The 23,443-nt window shown below is 45.1% G+C and overlaps 1 protein-coding gene across 1 annotated transcript; it reads right to left on the reverse strand.

Annotated features, from left to right (window-relative positions):
• Window positions 1–4,216: 4,216 nt before the first annotated feature.
• HSBP1L1 (heat shock factor binding protein 1 like 1) lies at window positions 4,217–22,061 on the reverse strand. Its single transcript, XM_029590810.1, has 4 exons — window positions 21,908–22,061; window positions 10,611–10,677; window positions 7,598–7,692; window positions 4,217–5,258 (listed from the first exon to the last, which is right to left on the reverse strand). Exons 1-4 carry the CDS (start codon window positions 22,025–22,027, stop codon window positions 5,253–5,255), a joined length of 288 nt encoding a protein of 95 aa, XP_029446670.1. The 5' UTR covers window positions 22,028–22,061; the 3' UTR covers window positions 4,217–5,252.
• Between the last annotated feature and the right edge of the window lie 1,382 nt (window positions 22,062–23,443).

A 23,443-nucleotide genomic window follows, 5' to 3' on the forward strand; every position in this document is an offset into this window, starting at 1 on the left:
GACTCTTACATGGCCATACACAAGCTTTCACACAGCCACACCATGCATACAGGCTGTCACACACACAAGCTCTCACACAGACTCACATCCATGCACTATTCTCTACGGGCCTGGTGAGATGAGCTCCATCATGGCCCCCAGGCTCCTTTTTTTTTTTGGGCCATGCTAGGATGAGCTCCACCACGGCCTCGCAGGCTCCTCTTCTCATCGGTCCCATCTTTTTTTTTGTAAGCAAAGATCTCTAGCAGTGTACTAGAAATTCACAGTTGTGTAACTATAATTTATTTTTCTGAAGGAGAAATCTGTGAATGAAAAGTCAGCACACAAACCTAGTATGAGGACTTGCAAGAGGACCTTGCAAGACTGGAGGATCGAGTGTCTAAATGCTGCTTCTCTCTGGTTATGAGCAAAAAGAACTGGATCTATTCTTTGGGATTCTGTCCTGTATTTGTGACCTGGATTGGCCACGGTTGGAGACAGGATGTTGGATTTGATAGATGGCATTTTATGATGTTCAGTCTTTGAAGAGTGTCCATCTGTAGGAGAGTAGAGCAGAGTCATTTCTAAGGGGATGGAACCCCCTACAGGTGCAAAGCTGAATCTGTAATAGTAACAGAGTAGCCCACATTGAATCTGGGGGAAAGTCTTGGAAGCAAATGAGGCCAAAGGGACACTGCTGGACTGTGCATTTTTAAGAGACAAATTCTGGAAGAAGATTTTTCTTATTTCTACCTCTTTACATCTTTGCTTCAGTAAATATCCCTTTATTGATTGGAGCAAATCTATGTGTGCAAAGCATTCTTTGATTGTGAGACCAATCCTTTTGGGCATAGAAGCAAGTTGCTTCCTCCCCAGTCTGAAGAACCACCGGGACTATATTGAATTTGTCAAGCCTCTGTAGGGCTGTTTTCTACAGGGTAGACCAGAAAAAGTGGTTACACACAGGTGGTTGTTTGATACGGGTTGTGGTTTGCAAAAAATCAATCCCGTCTCGCTTGTGCTTTTAAGCTCTACATCTCATCATGCTGATACCATTCTACAGCTCAACCACAGATCCTTGTCCCTTATAGCATTGTTTGTTTCAGAAGGAAATAATCTCCAGAAATACTCTTCGCCACACAGTTTTGTTAGCATTCTACTTTTTTTTTTTTTAATGTGCTGTCCTTTTAGTCGTTTCCCTGCACATCAGTGGGTGGATATACAATGTAAGCTCTGAATCTCAGAGATCAACTTAATATTAATTGACGAGTACAACCTTGAAAATTAAAAAAAAATTAAAGCAGCTGAGCTGAGGATATCTTTTTAAAATAATTAAAAAGTTTTCTCTTATTCAGGCCCTCTGTGGCAACACTAGATAATGTTAAGAAATTTTGAGGTGATTGCAAGAAATAATACATGCACCAATGATTGCCTTTATCAGTAGGAAAAATGATTGAATCCTGTCTGCTATTAGTTGCTTTTAAACTGCCAATGTGTAACTTTGTTATAAAGGTTATCAAATATTTTTCTGTATTTATGTTTTTCTTAATACGAGTTATGGACATCATATGTATAATGATGCAATTATGAGACAGGGAGAACTTTAAAGAGATGCTAACCTGGATCGATTCTGGACAAAGTGTGACCTGCATGGAATCACCACTGGGGCAACCTGCTATGGAAATTTCCTGCTAGCCTGGGGGCTTCTTAATGCGGCAAAAAAAGATTTTTCATCCATTTTTCTACTGAAGGTATGCTCTATTTTTATATGTTCAACTCTGCCTGGTCATGGACTTTCTTTATACAGGGGCAGAGCATGCATGGTGAGTGGAGTTTCATACAATAGTTTTTTATTTAACTTGTTTCATTTTCAAGGTCTCAGATTTCCCACCAATTAGGCCAATACAATACTGTGTGCTGAGCCTAGCGCAGGGATGAACAAGGGCTTGGACACGCTAGCCTTAACACCCAATGCAATAAGGGATTAGCGCGTCCAAAAAACGCATCCAAACCAGCGCGTAGCTAATAGCGCTCATCGTGTAAATGCATGTGGAGGAGGCTATTAGCTACTACCCTCGATGCAAAAAGATCACTGTGCGCCTGGCACGCATGTTTAATATGGAAAACTTAATGCTAGGCCCCAGGGCTGACATTAGATCTTTACGTGCTCTGAGCCATTTGAAAAACTCCCCCCAAAAAGCCCAAAATACTGCTATCTAGTATCGTCCCGACACTAGATAGGAGGAACCACAGGAAGCAGCACGTCCCGACACTAGATAGGAGGAACCACAGGAAGCAGCATGAAAAACAAAATTCTTGCCAGCGGTCAGGTTAGGAAAACGGACGCCCATTTAATTCAGCATCCGTTTTCCTAACAGACACACAGCCACATCTCCTGGTGCCCAATACCATGGACACGCTAGGGATGCACAATTTATCCCTGGCGTGTCCTTTTTAGCGTGGCGGCTCATTTGCCTATTGCATCAAGCGCCCAGGAGAGGGGATTGTGCAGCCTGAATGTATTTTTATGCCCGCTGTGCTACTGATGGGACATCACAGAACATCTTTTTTGGCCAAGCACAAAGTTCATCTCGTGACATTGAATGTGGACATTAGATTTGGAAGCACATCACAAAATAGAATTTTTTAATTCTGTTTTTTCATTCAGCATAAGCAGTCTTTCACTTATTTTATTTACAATCATTTACCTGAAATGCAGTTTATCAAAAAAGTTAAATGAATGTCTGATATCTGTTAACAAATTACAGGGAGACGTTTTCAGATAGTATCTATGCCCATAATGTGTGGTCTCCCACAGAGCATCACCTGGTTATCTGCTAATAGTAACTGCCACGTTAAACAATGCATGCCTGGTTTAGTAATACGGATCCTGTAGTAAAACTGAACCATTTATTATTAATTTAACCAAATTAGAAAACTGCTGTAACTTGGGCATTTTAACTCTAAAGCAAGACTACCAGCTCAAAACGGCAAGTTGCCTCTTTCTTGGCTATATTGTTTCCTTTATGGCTCATATTCTTTCTTTCTTTGTCCCAATAAACTTAATTTCTTGTGAATCCACTCCTAGCTGCTTGCTGCTCTTTTTGTACCCTGTGTACCAATGTGAGGCCTTAGCAGAAGCCTGATTTACTTAAGCTTCGTAAAGGTGAGGGGCTAAGCAGCAGAAGCTTTCAAAAACTGGAAAAAGTCATACTTCAAATGCAGAAGAAAAAGGAACAGGAACAATTTAGTTTTCTGTATGTGCACACTAAATTATCTAAAATAATTTTAGCTAGTAAAGGTAACAGTTGTGGGCCGCTCAGCAGCAGACCTGCACGACCCGGGGTTGATTCCCTGCAGATGCTGCAGAGGCAGTTTCCATGTCTCCCGGAGAGGGGTGAGGGTTAGGGGGAAAGGCCCCTGCTCTCCTCAACAGTGACTCCTCCTGAGTGACCTTAGGGGGGTTACTGTTGATTCCAGAGGGAGCTGCAGTCTGTGCTCCCTGGCCAAGGACCGTCACAACAATGGCTGGGCTAGGCTGGGGTAGTTGTGAATGTGAAGGCTCAATCAGGCCCATACAGTAAACTGCACGGGAGAGCCGGCGCTCCGAGGCGTGCGCCCACTCTCCCAACTCGCGCCCAAGCACCTCTCCTGGGCATGCGATTCAGTATTTAAATTAGAGCCTGCGCGTCCCTAGCGCCTCCTTATTGGCGGAAGCGGCGGCTGTCATCTGGTGTGACAGCCGACGCTTAATTTTACCGGCGATGGTTGACGAACCCGCTGACAGCCACGGGTTCGGAACACGGATGCCGGCAAAATTGAGCGCCCGTCTTCCAACCCACAGGCAGGAGTTAATTTCTGAGAGTAAAATGTGCGGCTTGGCCGCACATTTTGCTTTCTGTATTGCGGGTGAATACCTAATAGGCTCATCAACATGCATTTGCATGTGATGAGCGCTATTAGGTATTTTTTTGGGGGGGGAGGGGGGTTGGCCGCACATTTTCCACGTGCTATTACCCCTTACTGTAAAAGGGGAAATAATAGCGCGTCCAAACGGGGGCTAACGGTGCATTCGGCCTGAGCGCACCGTTCTGTAGTGGCCTGACTGTGCTGTAGCCCTGCTAGGTGGTTCCAAATGAGCTGGAAACCTAAAAGAGGAGGAAACTGGCAGACTCAGCATTATAAATGCCTTGTAATTATTTTAGTAAGTTTGGCATTCTGTTAGTACATTGGAGTGTTGATTTGTCACATCACTTTTAATAACTTCCATAATTCATAGTGCAAAATTACAGCTTGAAAGCAAGCTCATCATTTTCCTGCACTTTCTCTGGTAGTTAGGTTTCAATACAAAAGCAGATTAAAACAAATCACGGTGGCTTTTAAAAATATTGGAATTTGGACTATGGACATTTTGTGTATATAATTATAAGTGTAAACTCTTTCAAATACCATAATGCATTATGATGATACCAACTCCTTAATAATCAATTTATCCAGATAAAGCCGAGGACTCGTTTGTCCACACTTCCTTTGCTTCATCGTGTCTTAAACATGAATGACTCTTCTAGACACTGAAGAATATACAGTGCTCCCTCTTTAAATGCCAAAATATGTATAGTCAAAGTAGGGAATTCAGCTCATTTGAGTGCTGAATTTATTCTAATCCAAGCTGAAGACTGATATGCATGGTATAACTCGCCTCTGATTGTAACACACAAGCACACCCAAAAACCCATCACCAAAGAAATATTGTCATAACGCCATAGACTTTGCATTCATGAATGCATGAATAGTTAGGTAATTCAATTCTAACAAACAAATTATCATGAGCAGAAAAGGAGCCTCATTTTGCAGGAACTGAATTCCTATTTGTGGAAGGGAGGAGATTACTAAGAAAATGCTTAGAGTAGAGCTGTCTGGGGGACCCCCAGCCAGTCGGGTTTTCAGGATAGCCAGTGAATATGCATGACATAAAATTTGCATTCCCTGCCTCCCTAGCAAGCACACTTTATCTCGTGCATATTCACTGTGGCTATCCTGAAAACCCGACTGGCTGGGTGTCCTCCAGGTCAGGTTTGGGAACCTCTGGGCTTGGAGTTTTTAAAAACTTGATTTCTGTCTGAAGGAGTGTTACAGAAATACAGGTTCTTCTTGTACCACCGGAAGCCAAAAATGGCATGCTTCAAAGAGAGAATCAAAACACAGGGTTATCTCGTCTTCTCATCTGCTTTTTGCTTCCCCAGAAGTCCTCAGTCATTCGATGCTCCTCATGATCATTGCTGCAAGAGGAGTAAAAACATGTAATCTAGTGAGGTGCTTCTCGCCCTTTTTTATTTCATGGCACACTTTCAAGTCTGCTCAATTCTCATGGTACACCAAACCAAATTTTGCACAATTTTCATTCTCCCTCTCCCTCCACCCCCCACCAGCAGGAGCAGAGCATCACTTTTTTACCTGTGTGCCCCTCATTCTGCCTGCTTAAGTCTGATTTCTGAACATGCAGAACCAGCTGATCCTGTGTGGGCCTCACACATTCAAACATCGCACTGAAGCTGGCAGAGGACGAGCATACATGTAAGAGCTGTTGATAAAGTAAGATTACCAGAGTTGTGGTGGGTGAATCTGGTATACTTGTTCCCTGCTGTACGAGTAGGGAGTGAGAAGTTCATTTTGGAGGGAGAGAGGAAGGCTGGTGGGCTGGCCCCATGATAGTAATCTACTCTCAAAATATGCTTACAAGCACTTTAAGTTTTGTTACCACAAAATATTTTTTGGCCTAATACAAAAGCCTCTGTTCTGGTGGGTAAGTCCTGCATACAAGAGGATTAATTATACACCAGAAAGTCAAAATGAGCCAACAAAATTCAACTCTTCCCAATATGTAGATTCTATATGGGAGTCACAGCCAGGACTGAGATTTTGATCTGTATCCTGGTATATTTTATACTGATGAGTTATTAATATTCTCTGTCAGGCAAAAGAATAGTTTCCAACCTTTGATGTCTCTGGCTTGCTTTTCTGACTGATTGTGTCTCTTTTTCTCAGATCTTATCTCTGTTTTGTTTTTTTTTGTTTTCCCTCTCTCCTCTGGTGTCATCCTTCCTTCTTCTTTGTCTCTTTCCTTGGGTAGATATTTTAGTACTTTCTATTCTCTTGATGCTCTCCCTTCCTCAATTCTTCCTCCTCTCTCTCCATTCCTCATTCCCTTTTTCCTCCATTATCTCCCAGAAATCACTGACTCCCAAATCCTCTCACATCTCCTTTCTCTCTCTCTCTCTCTTTCTGAGCCATTTCCTCATATCTGTCTTCCCAGTTCACCTTGCCCCTTATCCAGGGTCCATTCTCCCTTCTTCCTCAGTCCCTGATCCTCTTTCTCTCCCTTCTGTCCCCTCCTGGTTTTCCTTCCTTCTTCATACCCATCCTCTCTCTTTCCCTCATCTGCTTCCCCCTTCCCTGCTATGGCCCAGCCTGTCCTTCCAATCCTCCCCCTCCCACCCAGCAGGAGCAGCAATGCATAATACTGTATCAGCATCCTATGCCTCCTCCCCCCAGCATTCACCCCTTCTCCATTCACCCTCTTTCCTTCCCACAAATCATTTCTTATCTGGCTGCATCTCTGGGTGACTCCTCACTCTGCTGTCATCTGAGTCCCAAGTCCCTGCAGCACAGAATCTAAGGTCTGAGGCAGTGACTCCCCAAGCGAGCAAAGCACGGCAGAGATGAGCCCTGTACTCCAGGAAGCAGCTGGTAGCCTCTGCCCTACCATTCGCTGCTGTGTAGGCTCCCTGCTCCTGCCTCTCCCCTCCGCTCTTCCTCAGTGCTGTCTGACTGCCATGCGGACAGGAGGGTGGGACTGGTGCAACAAGCAAAGGATTTTAGGGCATTGTCTAACAGAATCCAGCAGGAACCCAGGAGGAGGTCATGCTGAGCACCGGGGCACAGGAAGAACCTCCTCTGCACGCTGGTTGAGAAGCACTGATCTAGTGCTGTACATTGCCACATGCATTGCTTTAATAAACCAGGCAGCAGTGCCTGCTGTGGCCAGCTGAGTGTCTTGTGGGAGTCAGTCCCATTGTACAAAACGCGTGCTTGCTCACATTAAATTTGTACCTGAGGCCATGAATGTGTGTCAACCATGACCACTTCCTTCCCCTTGCCTTTCTTTCTGATATTCTCTTGATCAAAGGGCTGGCTGCCACCTCAGAAGCACCATGTCTTCCTTCTAACCCTTTCCAAGCATCTTGTCTTTCAAATATGTAAAGACAAGTGAAAATATGGAGGGGGAGGGGTAATATTTTGTTGGGTCTATAGTATGAAATTACAGACACATCTGGTCCTTAAATAATAATATATGAGCAATTAAAAAAAAAACAAACCACTAAGCAGGTCTGATACTGGCTACTCCCCATGTTTGTTCCAATTCTCTGGACCCAAAGAGCAACTAAGATCCTAGCTGAAGAGGGTACTCAATGAGGACTTTTAAGCATCTGAAGTGTCAAGGAAGAAGGCAGTCTGATATAACAGATTCCCAGATTCCTTTGAAAATAAATGCAGAGGCCGCTGTCTGTCTGTGGGTGCATGCACTCTAAGAAAAGCGGCACAGACTGTTGTTTCTCACCGTGACATCTTTGCCGCTGTTGTCTATCCCTGCAGTCACCATTAGATCATTCACATTCTCCTGTAGTTCGTCAATGCCCTTTCCCATTTCTTCCAGTAGAAAGTTAAAGAAGATAACGGTGTCTGTGCACGCGCGGTGAAATCACGTGCTTTGTAGTTACAACAGCAAAAAAGCGAGCGAATAAAGAGAAAGAAGGTTGGGAAAAAAACAGAACAGTTCCAGACCAACTTTAATACAAAAAACATTAAATACAATCATGGGAGGTAATAGAAAGAAATTAACTTCTTATAATGTAATGTAATGTATTTATTTCTTTTAATTAATTCAATTCTATTTGTATTTTTTATGCCCAGTCCCTCTGATTATATTTTGGTCTTTATTTAAGCTTGCATTTTAATAGACTTGGGGCTCTTCACCCCTTCCCTTTCATTTGCTTATACAATTGAGGACCTTGTCCCTTCCATAGCATTGAAGTAAATGCATCTTTCCCTGGATCTCTCACGTCTCCTTTCACTTTGACTGCTTCATTTGACTTTATTTCACCTTTTTCCCACAAATATTCTCTTCTTTTCTGACTCATGTTATGCTTATATCCCCTTTCAGACCTTCCAAGCCCAGGGTTCCCCTATTTCCTCGTGAGACAGACAAATCAAAGAACCTGTTGAGGTCTTGGAGGTTTTCTCACATACTTGGTTCTGGTTTAGTGTTTGTCATGGGTTCAGTTCTACCAAAGCCTCACCACGGAAACTCGCATCACTAAGACGCTAAGGACCTCCTTTGTGTGCCTACGCCACATCCGCCACCTGCGCGACCACCTTGATAAGACACAATCTTGCTGGTGTAATCTACGCGTTCATCACAGGCCGATTTGACTACTGCCATTCCCTGCTCAACGGCATCTCAGAATACAGTTCGACGCGCCTCCAGCTCCTCCAAAGTATTGCTGCTAGAATTGTGGCAGGTAGGTGCCAAAGCAACTGCCCACGTTAACACCAATACTGCATCAACTGCGCTGTCTCCCAGTCGAAAACAGGATAACATTCAAAACTCCCTGCCTCACTTACAAGTGTGTGATTAAGCAGGCACAGGATGCAGGCTCCCAAACGCCAGCCCTGCATTTCCCTTCCTGCCTCCCTTCTCCCCCCTTCTGACTGCTAAAGAAGACTCACCATAACCAACGCAGTGTGAGCTCCCTAACATTCCTAGACTTGGCTTTTCCTCTGGGAATCCATTTATTGTTTGTCACAATTAACTTTTGATTACTTGTACCTGCTTGAGATGAATAGTGAAATGTCCAGCACTTTTTATTTTCTACCTTTCCAAAAAAACTCTAATTAGAATCTTAGCAAACTAAAAAGCTCCGTGGAACATATCCATTCGAGAATGTCCATTTAACATTCTGATTGGCATACATTAGAGTTAGTTACTTGTCTTTTCAAACCGTGGTCAAAGCGAGTTACAACGCAGGTCTCTACTCCAGAGATCTTACAATATAAGGGAGGTATTTATGAAGGTGTAATATGGGTATAATGCATGAAAAAAAAATGTGTTTATCACACAGTATACCCATATTTCAGTGGTATTTGTGATAGTGTGCATTTTGGGCCAAAATATGCCCTCATTACAATGTGTTGCTTTGCATGCAAAGCAGCTAATGCATAGGTAATCCTATGCAAATAAAATAGCATGGCTGGCCCAAACTCAAGCCACGTTATTTTCAAAACAGCTATAAATGAAAAGCTGCGGCTAACTGTTCCCTCGAAGCATCAGAACGTGAATGCTCATCCCGATACTCTAGGGCTGCTATTTAAAAGGCCACGCAGCCTGAAATATTTCCTTCCACTGAAGAGAAAAGTCTCTCTCCCAGGGGGTCTTGAGAGGCCCCCCACTGCCTGTCGAGGCGGCTGACAGTAAAAAAAACAAAGTAAAAAAACAACAAAGATGGCAGTGTCGTATTAATGAGGAAAGGGACAGGCAGAAGGAGTAGTGCTGGTCCGCACCCGGTGGTGATGGCATGAGCTGCTGTACTGCTGGTTTCAAGGGTGGATGCAGCATGAGTGCTGGGATGCAGGATGCATATGGGTGTTCAACCACAGTTCTCTGACAACAGACAAATCCTACGGCAGTGCCAGTGACTACTAAATTGTAGTCAACTGGAATCCTAGATTGTAGTGTATTAGAGCACGGGTGCTCAATCTGGTCCTACAGCCCCCCCCAAGCCAGCTGGGTTTCCAGGATATCCCTAATGACTATGCATGAGAAACATCTGCATACACAGGAGGCAGTGCATGCAAATAAATCTCATGCATATTCATTAGGGATATCCTGAAAACCCAGCTGGCTTGGGGGTAGGGGGGCCCATAGGACCGGTTTGAGCACCCCTGTACTAGACAATAACCTTACAACCCTGTATTCAAAATCCAGGGAATTTACAACCAAATCATCTACACTGCACAAGGGAAGCCCGGGATGGATTGGGAACAAATAAAGGAGAGAGACACAAGGGGGCAGTGAGGCCGGCAGAGGGTGCCAACCTTGGAAATGCAGTGGGCCTCCTCGCCTCGGGGTGATGCAGGTGGCGAGCTCTGTGTGGGCACAGCGGCAGCACTGACCAGCAGCTCCTCACCATCTCGGACAAGCCTTAGCAGCTATGGGGGGTTGAGGTAAGGAATGCCTTGGAGGTGGCTCTAGTCTAGCAGACTCTGGCAAGGTTCGGAGACCCCCTAATGCATCAAGATCCCCAAAATGTGCTTGGTCCGCAGTCATGCCCCTCGGAGGAACAGAGGAGTGGCACCATTAAAGCAGTCACTGCAGCTATCAGGAGGGGAAGCGTGGACGTGGGGGGGGAGGAATTGGTAAATCGTAGTAAATGTCTTTCTACATACATATTCAGGGCACCAATTTTTTTTTGTGAATAAGAGAACTATTAGAAAAAAGATATCAGCACACACAGCAGACTAGTCTCTGTGCACGATGGTGAAGCATATCTATGACAGAATGAAAAAAAGGATATTTTTGGAAGTTAATTGGTCGGTCAAATCTTGAAATTTCTCCTGCAGTTTCTGTAACAGGTCTTCTGCCTGCAATAAAAGACGTATAAAGTAAAGTGGTTGCCATGTTAGTCCACTTGAATGTACAGAAGTTAAAAGTTAAAATAAAATCAGGTGATACCTTTTTATTGGACTAAGGAGCTGTTATTTCCTCAGGCCCGATAAAAAGGTATCGCCTTATTTATTTTTTTTGTTAAGCTTCATATCCGTGGAAGGAAAGACATCTGCTTGGATAATTTGTTTCTGCATGCGGTACATCAAGTCCAATAAATAATAATAAATCATCCCTAACATTTACTGTAGCCCAAAGGAGTTAGATAAGAAAATCAAGTAATCTGTGGCAGAAAGCAAAGCAAAGCTCTCCAGAGCCTTCAAGGTTTGCCTTTTCACTTCTGGTGCTATAGATGTTGTTGGCAATAAAAATAAAATAACACTTTAAATTCACTGAACGTCACCCCAGCGAACAGCATCATTATGTCAGAAAGAGACACTGCATAACGAGAGCCCATTGGACAACGGCATTTGAGTAAGCCAGGGAAACAAAATCTACCTGTACGAATGGGTCTGATCATTAACCACATTAATCACACTCGGCTTGCCAGCGATGGTCCCTTAGGTTAAGGGACTGTGAGGGGCTCCTCTAAAGGGAAGGGCCTTTGTTTTCAAAAGAAAGAGAATGGTGTCCCAGAGTTATGTTTTCCCAATGTTTCTACTTCTCTGCTGTTTTTTATTTAATCTTTTTATTCCAGCATAAACGCTGAAGGCACTAAGCCTTGGTGTGCCACATTGAGATACTGACTACAGTTTTGGAGCATTCATGGAGCTCTAGAGGATGGGCCTGCCCCACTGCTTCAACCTGAACATTTTTACTGCTGCACTACAGAGAAAGGTGAAAGGAAACAAAATAATATATATTCTTAAATTTTATAGAACTAAATGTAATTAGAATTTCTTTTATGTTATTATGTTTTGTAAACCGTTGTGATGGACTACCGAACGATGATATATAAAACCTTTAAATAAATAAATAAATAAATTGAAATTTTTGTGAATTGTAATCTGTCTTGAACAGGCTTTCATATATATATATATATATATATATATACACACACACACACACACACACACACATTTTAAATTACATTTAAGTGATCTTATTATGATAGAAGGTTTAGGGTCCTATGTGCTCAGCATTTGCCAAGAGACCAAAAATGGAAAAACAAAATCTTTAGAACATAGGCTCCTATATCTAACTACATTTGTCTATACAAATCACAGTCTATACAAATCATGGTGAACCTAGAAGATGTGGTAGACGTGATTGACAAACTGAAGAGTAGTAAATCACCTGGACCGGATGGTATACACCCCAGAATTCTGAAGGAACTAAAAAATGAAATTTCAGACCTATTAGTAAAAATTTGTAACCTATAATTAAAATCATCCATTGTACCTGAAGACTGGAGGATAGCTAATGTAACCCCAATATTTAAAAAGGGCTCCAGGGGTGATCCAGGAAACTACAGACCAGTTAGCCTGACTTCAGTGCCAGGAAAAATAGTGGAAAGTGTTCTAAACATCAAAATCACAGAACATATAGAAAGACATGGTTTAATGGAACAAAGTCAGCATGGCTTTACCCAGGGCAAGTCTTGCCTCACAAATCTGCTTCACTTTTTTGAAGGAGTTAATAAACATGTGGATAAGGGTGAACCGGTAGATATAGTATACTTGGATTTTCAGAAGGCGTTTGTCAAAGTTCCTCATGAGAGGCTTCTAGGAAAAGTAAAAAGTCATGGGATAGGTGGCGATGTCATTTCATGGATTACAAACTGGCTAAAAGACAGGAAACAGAGAGTAGGATTAAATGGACAATTTTCTCAGTGGAAGGGAGTGGACAGTGGAGTGCCTCAGGGATCTGTATTGGGACCCTTACTTTTCAATATATTTATAAATGATCTGGAAAGAAATACGATGAGTGAGGTAATCAAATTTGCAGATATAAAATTGTTCAGAGTAGTTAAATCACAAGCAGATTGTGATAAATTGCAGGAAGACCTTGTGAGACTGAAAAATTGGGCATCCAAATGGCAGATGAAATTTAATGTGGATAAGTGCAAGGTGATGCATATAGGGAAAAATAACCCATGCTATAGTTACACAATGTTCGGTTCCATATAAGGAGCTACACCCAGGAAAGAGATCTAGGCGTCATAGTGGATAACACATTGAAATCGTCAGTTTAGTGTGCTGCGGCAGTCAAAAAAGCAAACAGAATGTTGGGAATTATTAGAAAGGGAATGATGAATAAAACGGAAAATGTCATAATGCCTCTGTATCGCTCCATGGTGAGACCGCACCTTGAATACTGTGTACAATTCTGGTCGCCGCATCTCAAAAAAGATATAATTGCGATGGAGAAGATACAGAGAAGGGCAACCAAAATGATAAGGGGAATGGAACAGCTCCCCTATGAGGAAAGACTAAAGAGGTTAGGACTTTTCAGCTTGGAGAAGAGACGGCTGAGGGGGGCTATGATAGAGTTGTTTAAAATCATGAGAAGTCTAGAACGGGTAGATATGAATCGGTTATTTACTCTTTCGGATCATAGAAAGACTAGGGGGCACTCCATGAAGTTAGCATGGGGCACATTTAAACCTAATCAGAGAAAGTTCTTTTTCACTCAACGCACAATTAAACTCTGGAATTTGTTGCCAGAGGATGTGGTTAGTGCAGTTAGTGCAGCTGTGTTTAAAAAAGGATTGGAGAAGTTCTTGGAGGAGACGCCCATTACCTGCTATTAATTAAGTTGACTTAGAAAACAGCCACTGCTATCACTAGCAACAGTAACATGGAATAGACTTAGTTTTTGGGTACTTGCCAGGTTCTTATGACCTGGATTGGCCTCTGTTGGAAACAGGATGCTGGGCTTGATGGACCCTTGGTCTGTCCCAATATGGATTGTCCTTATGTTCACATTCTTAGGAAAAAAAATGATTTACTACTTTATGCCTCTGCTTGAATCTTTTATACTACTTTCATTTTCTCCATGGTGCAGCAGTAGAGGTATGCAAATTGAAGCAGCAGGACTGGTGAGCCAGTTCCGGATGAGCTGCTGCTGTGTTTTGGAGCTTCAGTATGCGAGGGCACCCCCAGTCCTGAACAAAGGTTCTGCTCAGAGTTTTAATTAGGCTGACCTGTGATGATCATTGAATCTGCATGCCATGTCCAACTGGATGTCTGATTTGCATGTATGAATGCTCCCAGAAAATTCATTGGTTCAAAATAAGAAAAATACAGACATGTCTCCCATTTTTCTCCAGTTTTCTTTCCATTTACTTCAGAACAAGAAACAATGTTGGACTCACATGGCTGGGAAAAAAAAAAGGGATGCTGAGAAAAGGAAGATGGAAGAAATAAAAATAGCAAGTAGGCTGATTACATGAAAGCACAGTGAGTAGTAAGCATAGGTAGCGGGGGTGCCACCATTGGAGTGGGAAGCCTAGAATATAGGAAGAAACCGGCTTTAATCCCAACTGATGCCACCCGGACTCATCAGGACGCTGGGCTCAATGGACCTTGGTCTGACCCAGCATGGCTTATCTTAGGTTCTCTCCACTCCGACTCTCCCCAGGATTCAAGTTTTCTCAGCTGGCTGCAATTTGTGATTTCTGCATTTTTTTTTTTTTTGTCATTTTTCTCATGACAAAGGCTTTTATGCATTTTTCATGTGACTCCTGCAGTTTCATGTGACTCCTGAGTCCTCATACTCAAGAAGAACACATATGAAGTGCCATGCTGAGTCAGACCAAGGCCCATCGAGCCCAGTATCCTGTCCCCAATCTAGGTCACAAGTCCCTGGCAGATTCCCAATAGTTGATCTATTTCTTGTATCTCAGTCCCAGGGATAGGCGCGGGCTTTCCCTGATCAACCTAATAAACTGTTTATAGATTGTTTTCCCTTTAGGAACTTGACCAATCTTCTTTTGAACCCCACTATCTGGTCGATCCTGTAAGGCCGCGGTAATAACAGTGCGGCAGTGTCAGGCGCACCCTTCCTCCCCGCACGCACAGTTCTCTTCACTAACTCCCCGATACTCTCCTCTAATCACATGCAAATGCATGCCGCGGCTTTAAAGCGGTAGGGAAGGGTTATGCCCGCGTAACCCATTTTACTGTATAGGCGCTTAATACAGCGCCTATACAGTAACCAGGGTGCGCTGGTACCTGTCATTTCAAATGTCATTTCAAATGACATTTGAAATGACAGGCACCATGAAGTGAAAAAAAAAAATACCAAAATATGTAAAAACCTGAGTGTTCAAAAAAAAATAAAATTTTAAATACCTGTCGGAGGGCCGCGTGGGTCCAGGCGGCTGGCGGCGGGAGCCGGGTGGTCGCGTGTTTAATCTAGGCCGCGGGCGGGTGGGCGCCTGTTCCAGGCGGCGGCGGCGGGTGGACACGCGTTAGTTCGAGGCGGCCGGCGGCGGGTGGTCGCGTGTTAAATCTAGGCCGGGTCGCACAGGCGCGCATTCATTCATCCAGGCGGAGGAGCCGGCGGCGAAAGCTGCCGGCTCCGCCTGAATGAATGTGCGCCTGTGCGACCCCTGCGATTCGGCGCTCAAGGCAGTCACAGCATTCATTCACTGCCGGTGGGGGCTGCCGGGGCAGCCCCCACCGGCAGTGAATGAATGCGACCCCTGCGATTCGGCGCTCAAGGCAGTCACATGCCGTGACGTCACATGCCGTGACGTCACGGCATGTGACTGCCTTGAGCGCCGAATCGCAGGGGTCGCACAGGCGCGCATTCATTCACTGCCGGTGGGGGCTGCCGGAGGCAGCCCCCACCGGCAGTGAATGAATGCGCGCCTGTGCGGACCCGGCCTAGATTTAACACGCGACCACCCGCCGCCCACCGACCGTCTCGAACTAACGCGTGTCCCCCCGCCGCCGCTGCCGCCTGGAACAGGCGCCCACCCGCCCGCGGCCTAGATTTAACACGCCTGGACCCACGCGGCCCTCCGACAGGTATTTAAAAATTTTTATTTTTTTTTCTGACAGGTTTTATGTGTCCCACATCATTACATTTTCTCGATCATCTCTGTATCGCTTTTTTTTTTTATTGTGTTTTATTGTTTTTGAGTGTCTTAAGCGGTGTCGATGGATTTGTTACTAGACTCACAGTCCTAACTCCTACTAGGGGGAGGCGGTAAACTAACACGTTACGGCCGCGGCAAAACAGTGCGTTACTAATGAGATAACCTGAGCGCGCGTTACGGTATCGGAGGGGAATAGCTAATTCCTTCATTATACAGCTAATTCGTTCATTTACATGCCGGGTGGGGAAGGGTTAGGCGTCTGTTTTAAGAAGCGCTACGGACGCGCGAAACTGGAGACTGTATCGCTGGTTTGCCTTACGCGTCCGAATTGTGCGCAGCGAGCTCGTTACAGACGAGAAATCTTCAAATGAATGTTACTGTATCGAGCTGTATGTCAGCTGCCTTGATCACATCCTCTGGCAACATATTCCATAGCTTGATTGGGCACTGAGTGAAAAAATACTTCCCCTGATTTGTTTTACATCTGCCAGTTGCTAGTTTCATGGAGTGTCCCCTGGTTCTAGTGTTTGAAAGGGTAAATAATTGTTTCCTGTTTACCCACTCCACCCTGCTCATGATTTTATAAATCTCAATTGTATTCCCTCTCAGTCTTCTCTTTTCCAAGCTACAGAGCCCTAATTTGCTTAAGGGAGCTTTTCTATCCCCTTTATTATGTTTGTCACCCTCCTCTGCATCTTTTCCATGCGATGTCTTTTTTGAGATGGGGCGACTAGAACTGCATACAATACTCAAGGTGCAGTCACACCATGGCTCTTAATATTCTCTCAAAAATGAGGCCTATTTTTTCAGGTTTGTTTTAATATGAAAAAATAAATATCTATTTAGTGCCATCAAATTCCGGTGAAATCTGGCTAAGGGTAAAAAAAATGATTTTGTTCACCACTGACTGAATTACACCTATCAGAAAATTCTAAAAATTCTGCTATGCATTAGATATAGATATTTGCACTGTAACTGTTTTCTGAAAGGAAACAGAAGAAAATCTCAAAGCAACAGCCATCCTGCAGTGACAATCGCCATGCTCTATAATTTAATGAAGTTACCTCAGGATTAATAGGAGCTCATGAACTGTGAATTAGACGTCCTTAATTCTATCAAGAGTCCGGTGATACTGCAAACCACAAGAATGACTATCAAGTGGGCCTTATTTAAAAAAAAGAAAAAAAAAAACAAAAACCCTGCTTTTTGGGGCCTGCCTGGAGGTTCAGTGTTTGGTGCAGAGTTTGACTCCCAGGTCAGGCTTTTTGCTGCCAGGTTGTGAATGTGGAAGTCACGGGACATAATGGCACCCGAGTCAAGGGTTTCCTTTCTGTGCCCCCTCCCCCGTTCCTTTTTTGGGCTGGCTCACAGATCGCCTCAAAGGGGCTCCCCCACCCCCTCCAGGCTCAGAGCCCAGGACAGTTGCCCCTGGCTGTGAAGGCAGTCCCAACTCATTGCGCAATGGTGATGACTAGGGGCAGATTTAGGGCCTGTGATATCAGCCCCCAGCTGAGAACTGCAGCTGCAGCGCGACTGAGCTTAGTGGGTTGAGAGGAGGATATATAACAGGGGTAAATAGCCCCAGGTTGTTGCAAATGAAGGGGGCTGATGGCACCAGAATCACAGCCCTGGTTTCACTAAGCTGGAAGCAAAGAGCAGGAAGAAACTGCTAGGTCAAAGGAAAGAAAAAATGCCCTTTTGGTCTAACGGAAAAAAATCTTTATTGAACAGGGTCGCTGGGAAAGATTTATTAAGCTTTCTTTTCCGTAGGCAAAGCATGGGAGAAAAACCTTGATAATTCAGGTGTGCTTCAGTGGATTCCAAACGTTTGAAAGAATTAACTCGTTTAATGACATCACCTCATATGCGCTGTACAAAAAGCATTTGTTATAGCCTCTCTCTGGCTCTGTATCCTGTACAGTAATTATGTCTGTTCTCAGGAAAAGTTCATTAATCACACTTTTCCATGTGGCTGGCTTTGCTATGCTGTTGTGCTTTGCAAGGATGAGAACATAAGAGGTGCTGCCATGCTGGGTCAGACAAAGGTCCATCCAGCCCAGCATCCTGCCTCAGACAGTGCCCAGTCTGGGTCATTAGGAAGTAGCTGGCAGTTCCTTATTCCTCACTCCCAGGGATAAGCAGTGGGCTTCTCCCAGTCCACTTGGCTAATAATGGTTTATGGACTTTTTCTCCGGGAACTTGACTTAAGCCCCTTTTAAACCCAGCTAGGCTACATTCCTTGACCACAGTCTCTGGCAACAGCCTAATTGTGCGTTGAGGGAAAAAAAAAATACTTTTTCCAATTTGTTTAAAATCTGCTACCTGCTAGTTTCGTGGAGTGTCCCTCAGTGCTAGTACTATAGGAAAACGTAAACTGTTGCAGCCCATTCATAGGTTTATAAAAATCACCAGTCTTCTCTCCTCCAAGCAGAACAGCCTTTTCTCAAAGGGGAGCCCTGCACCCTCTGTCACTTTGGTGCTCTCCTTTGCACCTTTTCTGGTTCTGCTGTGTTTTGTTTTTTCTTAAGATGGGGCACCTTTACTGCACTCCATTCTAAAGGTGTGTGGCAGGGGCGGTTCTATAATGAGGCAAGGTGAAGCGGCTGCTCGGCAGGCGAAATGGAAGTGACCCCCAAAGCTGCCGGAGGATCACATCCCGCCTGGAGACCAACAGAAGAGGCACCACGGCTACCGGGGGATCGCGTCCTGCCCAAGGGCCCAACTAAAGGAGGCCCCGTGTTGGCAGGGGATCAGTCCTGCATGCCTGCTCGAGAGAGTTTGTGTATGTGTAAGCTTGTGTGTCCGAGAGAGAGGAAGTACATTTGTGTACATGTAAGCATGTGTGCTGAGAGAGAGGAACCACGTGTATATGTGTGCTTGACAAAGGGAGCCAGTGTGTGTGTGTGAGAGAGAGAGGGTGATGGGGTGTGGGTGTGTGTATGAGAGGGTGTTGGTGTGTGTTTTTATGAGAGGGTGTGTGTGTATGTGTATATATGTGTGTATGAAAGGGTGGGGGTGAGTGTATGTGTGTGTGTCTATGAGGGAGAGTGCCTGCTCACACGTGTGTGCATGAGTGAGAGTACCTGTATATATGTGTGTGTGAGAGAGGTTAAAGTTTGTGCACCTTCCTCCAATCTATGATAATCTCAGGAGGACTGGAAATCTAAAGTTCCCAGGAATGGAGAGTGGGAGATTTTTATTTTATCTTTGTTAGTTTAATTATTGGATGTGATGTATCTGCTATTTTGAAATATTTTATTAGTGTTTGGTAATATTTTAAATATTTTTATATGTATTTTTAATTGCTGAATTTATCAGCAGATTTGACATTCTTTTTATTGGTGTGTTTGTTTTTTATTTCTTGACAAGCCGTTAAGCCCGTTAAAACGGGCTACATCCCTCTGTCTCTCACCTCCCCCTCATTCTCTCTCCCCTCACTCTTCACCACCCCCTACCTCCCTCCCTCCCTCCCTCACCCACTCCTCCCCACCCTCCCTCTCCTCTCACTCAGTCCCTCCCTCCCACTCCTCTCACTCACTACTCCCTCCCCCCTCTCTCCCATCCCTCTCACTCAGTCAGTCCCCACTCACTCTCACTCAGTCCCACTCCCTCCGTCCTCTCCCTCAGTCCCACTCCCTCCCTCCCTCTCTCTCCCTCAGTCCCACTCACTCCCTCTCACTCAGTCCCCCCTCCCTCTCACTCAGTCCCTCCCCCTCACTCAATCCCTCCCTCCCACTCAGTCCCTCCCTCTCACTCAGTCACTCCCTCCCCCCTCTCTCTCACTCAGTCACTCCCTCCCCCCTCTCTCCCTCCCTCTCACTCACTCAGTCCCACTCACTCTCCCTCAGTCCCACTCCCTCCCTCTCTCTCCCAGTCCCACTCCCTCCCTCAGTCCCTCTCCCTCTCACTCAGTCCCACTCCCTCCCACTCAATCCCTCCCTCCCACTCAGTCCTTCCCTCTCACTCAGTCACTCCCTCCCACTCTCTCTCTCCGTCCCTCCCTCCCACTCAGTCCGTCCCTCCCTCTCTCTCTCTTCTCCCTCCCTCGCTACTGGCCGCTACCGCCGCCCGCTACCGCCGTCGCCGCCGCTCGCTACCGCCGCCCGCTACCGCCCGCTGCCGGTACCGCCGCCGCTCGCTACCGCCGTCGCCGCCCGCTGCTGCCACTGGACGCCGCCCGCTACCGCCATCGCCGCTACCGCCACCGCCCGCCAACGCCCCGCTACCTGCACGCCGCTACGCCTACCGCCGCCGCTCGCTACCGCCCGCTGCCGGTACCGCCGCCGCTCGCTACCGCCGTCGCCGCCCACTGCTGCCACTGGACGCCGCCATTTTTTTTCTTTCTGACGCTGGCTCAGACCGACGTGCTCGCCCGCACATGCGCGGTAAAGCTGGTCTCTACTGCGCATTTGCGGCACATCGGTCAAGCTTCGTTTATCTAGTAAGATTGTTTTTGCATTGCTTACAATTTGGCTTCTTGTACTTTCCAGTTCAGCTTTTGTCTGCATGTTTCAATTTATATTTTATGATCTATTTATTTTGTATTTGGTGAGAGTCTATCTGTGTTCTGCTTGTGTGATTGCGGCTTTAGGCATTCAGCTAGCATGTAGTTTCTGTTTAAGGATTTAAAACAACCTGGCTTTAATCTTCTTTCCTAATAGGAGGTGTACTGGTGTTTAGGGCTTGAGTGTTGGCAGTTATGATATGGAAAGCTTACTGTATTGGAATTGTAGTTCAGTTTATTCCTGGCTTTCTGTGGGCCAAGTTCACACCCGGTGCACTTTACCATAGGCCTAATACCATATGGGATCCAGTAAAAACCGCCTTGATTAATAGGAGAAAGGTAGTTTATTAAGTCTATTAAACTACTGTTATTGAAAGGCGCCCTACCCCATTAAACATTTCTCTGGTGCCCCCCTAGTGTGAATGCCAAAGACTGAGAACAAAAAAATAGCAGGCCCAAAAACTAAGTGGTTAGAGCAGTGAGCTGCAAACAAGGGAAACCAGGGTTCAAATCCTATTGCCATTCCTTTTTACCTTAGGCAAGTCACTTCACCCTCCATTGCCGTCCCCCTGCCCTGGCCCTCGGTGATTTCACCTGCACCGGGTCACTGGGGGCACCATTTCATCCTTGGCCTCAGGCAGCAGATTACCTTGAGCCGCCCTTGGTGTGTGGTGGCACCATACAGTATTCAGAGGCATTATCATATTCACCGTGTTATTCTCATTTCCTTTTCGGATGATTTCTGACATTGTACTGTCCACAAGGACCTCAAGGTCCTTTTCCGGGGTGGTGACTCCTAATAGGGAACCTCGCATTTGGCTGTAGTTAAGATCTTCCTGGTCTGTCCTTGTTTTTGGTTTGTTTTTTTACTTTTATGAGATCTAGAAATTTGTCAGTATTTTTAAATTCATTTTCTGGTGAAAATCAGCAATAATAATTCTTTAAAACATGTTCCCGTACAATTGTAATTAATGATCAATCGACTCGCAGGCACTATTTAAAAAAAAAAAAAAATCGTTGACCCACCGACGAAACTAACATGAAACAAAACTTGCACTGTGCTAAACAGGGGCCGGGTTGAAGCTGTGCTTTCTGCCAAGAGGCAGGATCTGTTCGTTTGCAAATCACAGCTTCTGACTCCGCCGCTACCGGCAGGAGAGTGCTTTTTAATTTGTGGAAGGCGGCTTGTTGATTTGTTTACAGGGGGAACACGAGTGAAAAGTTAAGAAGACCCCGAATTTCACCCTAGAGGACTTTTTCAGTAAAAAATCAGTCCGAGATGCCTCGGAAGGGTTTCACGTATTAGCGACACGTTACCTAATTCATTTTAGTTTCCCTCTACAAATGCTTCCCTTCTAGCCTGTGATTTGCTTGTAACGAGTAATCCGGGTTTCGGATAAAGGGCATCTCTTCGTGGTCAGAGCTCCCGTTCAGGACGGGAGCATTAACGCACTGGAAACACCAGCGAAGGGATTGTCCGGCAGCAGCCGGCAGACGGGTAAGAAGAGGTCAGTAGCAAAGCCACTGCTTTTTAGTTCGGGGTTTGTTTGATTTTTTTTCCACTCGGCTTCCCAAATTACAAATAAAATAGAATACTAGATTGAATGCACCCCCCCCCCCCTTTCCCTCTCGATTTTGTCGGAAATGTCATACTTACAAAGTGGGAGAGTTGCTGGGGGTTGCGCGGGTCGTTGTCCGACATCCTCCCGCGGTGACAGCGCCGCTCCTCAAACGGCTTCTCCGGCGGCGCCAAGCCACAAAGGCAACTGCAGGGCATGCCCGGGACTCCGGCTTCCCACCAGCAGGGGGCGCCCAGCAACTTACTGAGCAAATGGGCCAAAATGAATATGAAGGACCCCCCTACCCCGCCTCCTATTCATGCATGTAGGTAGGGGAGGGGTGTGCAACCATAAAGCAGACATCCCCTATCACGGCTTTCCATATTTGCCCTGGTGGTCCCACAACCAGTTGGAGTTTCCTGGATATCGACAATTAATATGCACAATTAATATGCAGAACCAGTATATGCAAATGTATCTTATGTACATTTATAGAGCATATCTTAAAAACCTAAGGTCACCAGGTCAGATTTGGAAACCCTAGCCTACAAACAGATAACCCCACCTTTATGCATACATATATGTGGAGACACCTCATCACCTAGCGAAGGACTTGATATGTAAGTTGCATCTGTTGACAGAGTCTGACCTTGGCTAAACAAAGTGACTTAGAAAAATGAGCCTGCTAAAAAAAATAAAATAAAATAAGGAAAAGAAGCATAATGTTTGCTAAATTCATTTTATGATACAGGAGGAAATGCCTTCCCTGCAAAAAAAAAAAAAGATGATGCTACAGGAAGGGATGGTCTAGTCTTCAATTGGTTGTGAGTCACAGGGAGGTTTACAGGAAGGGCAAACTCTTAAGAGTTAGAAGCTAAATAGGTTCCTTAATGCCAGAGAGTCTGGTACATTACACAATCCAGTGAAGGTACATTACTGGGGACAGAAATCTGTTCATAGAGGAACATTAGCAGTCAGGTTAAAGAAAGGATATGCATTTGATGCAGTGAAGTAGTTAAAGAAAGGATATGCATTTGATGCAGTGAAGTAGCAACCAGGAACAATGTGGCCTGACAGGGTGAGGTATTGTAAAGTGAGTAGAAAGGCTTTTCACCTCAGGCTTTACCATGCGCCTCCCAACATGCCGTTATAGATTTGTCATCTGCAAGCTCCAGGCACTGCCCTTTCTCTGGCTTTCATCCAAGCAGGTATTGCTACCTTTTCAAACGCTCTAGTCTAAAGCAGCTGCTACAGTTTCCCTTAGCCTTCTTCCCATTCAGAATGGGTGGGGAAAAATAAGAGGTTTGTGTCCAGCCTTCACTGTAGCTCTTAAGAACTAAGAAGTGTCCATTGAACCCACAGCATCCTGGCTCTGACATGGCCAATCCAGCAGAACCTAATGGAGAGATTTATTCCCTGTTGTTTATCTTATCAGCTGCTTAACCTGAGTTTGCTGCAGGGCTCCTAAATTAATTTTCCAGATCTACTTGGAAGTGATTTACATGCTGAGATGGCGCCGGCCGTCCATTGCTCCTACCATGTGACAGGGGCCGGCCAATGGCACAGATAGCCCCTGTCACATGGTAAGGGCAAAGGGCCATCGATGCCATTTTGATTAGTGGCAGTCGACGGCC

This window comes from Rhinatrema bivittatum, chromosome 2, assembly GCF_901001135.1.
Source record: "Rhinatrema bivittatum chromosome 2, aRhiBiv1.1, whole genome shotgun sequence".
Taxonomy (NCBI): domain Eukaryota; kingdom Metazoa; phylum Chordata; class Amphibia; order Gymnophiona; family Rhinatrematidae; genus Rhinatrema; species Rhinatrema bivittatum.

Excerpts from the sequence above, each read along its gene's own strand:
- HSBP1L1 (XM_029590810.1), bottom strand. The coding sequence starts at position 22,027 with ATGCCCTGCAGTTGCCTTTGTGGCTTGGCGCCGCCGGAGAAGCCGTTT. Across the intron at positions 10,678-21,907 it reads CCCAGCAACTCTCCCACTTT|GCAGAAGACCTGTTACAGAA; the intron begins GTAAGTATGACA and ends CTTTTATTGCAG. Across the intron at positions 7,693-10,610 it reads CGACCAATTAACTTCCAAAA|TGGAAGAAATGGGAAAGGGC; the intron begins ATATCCTTTTTT and ends TTAACTTTCTAC.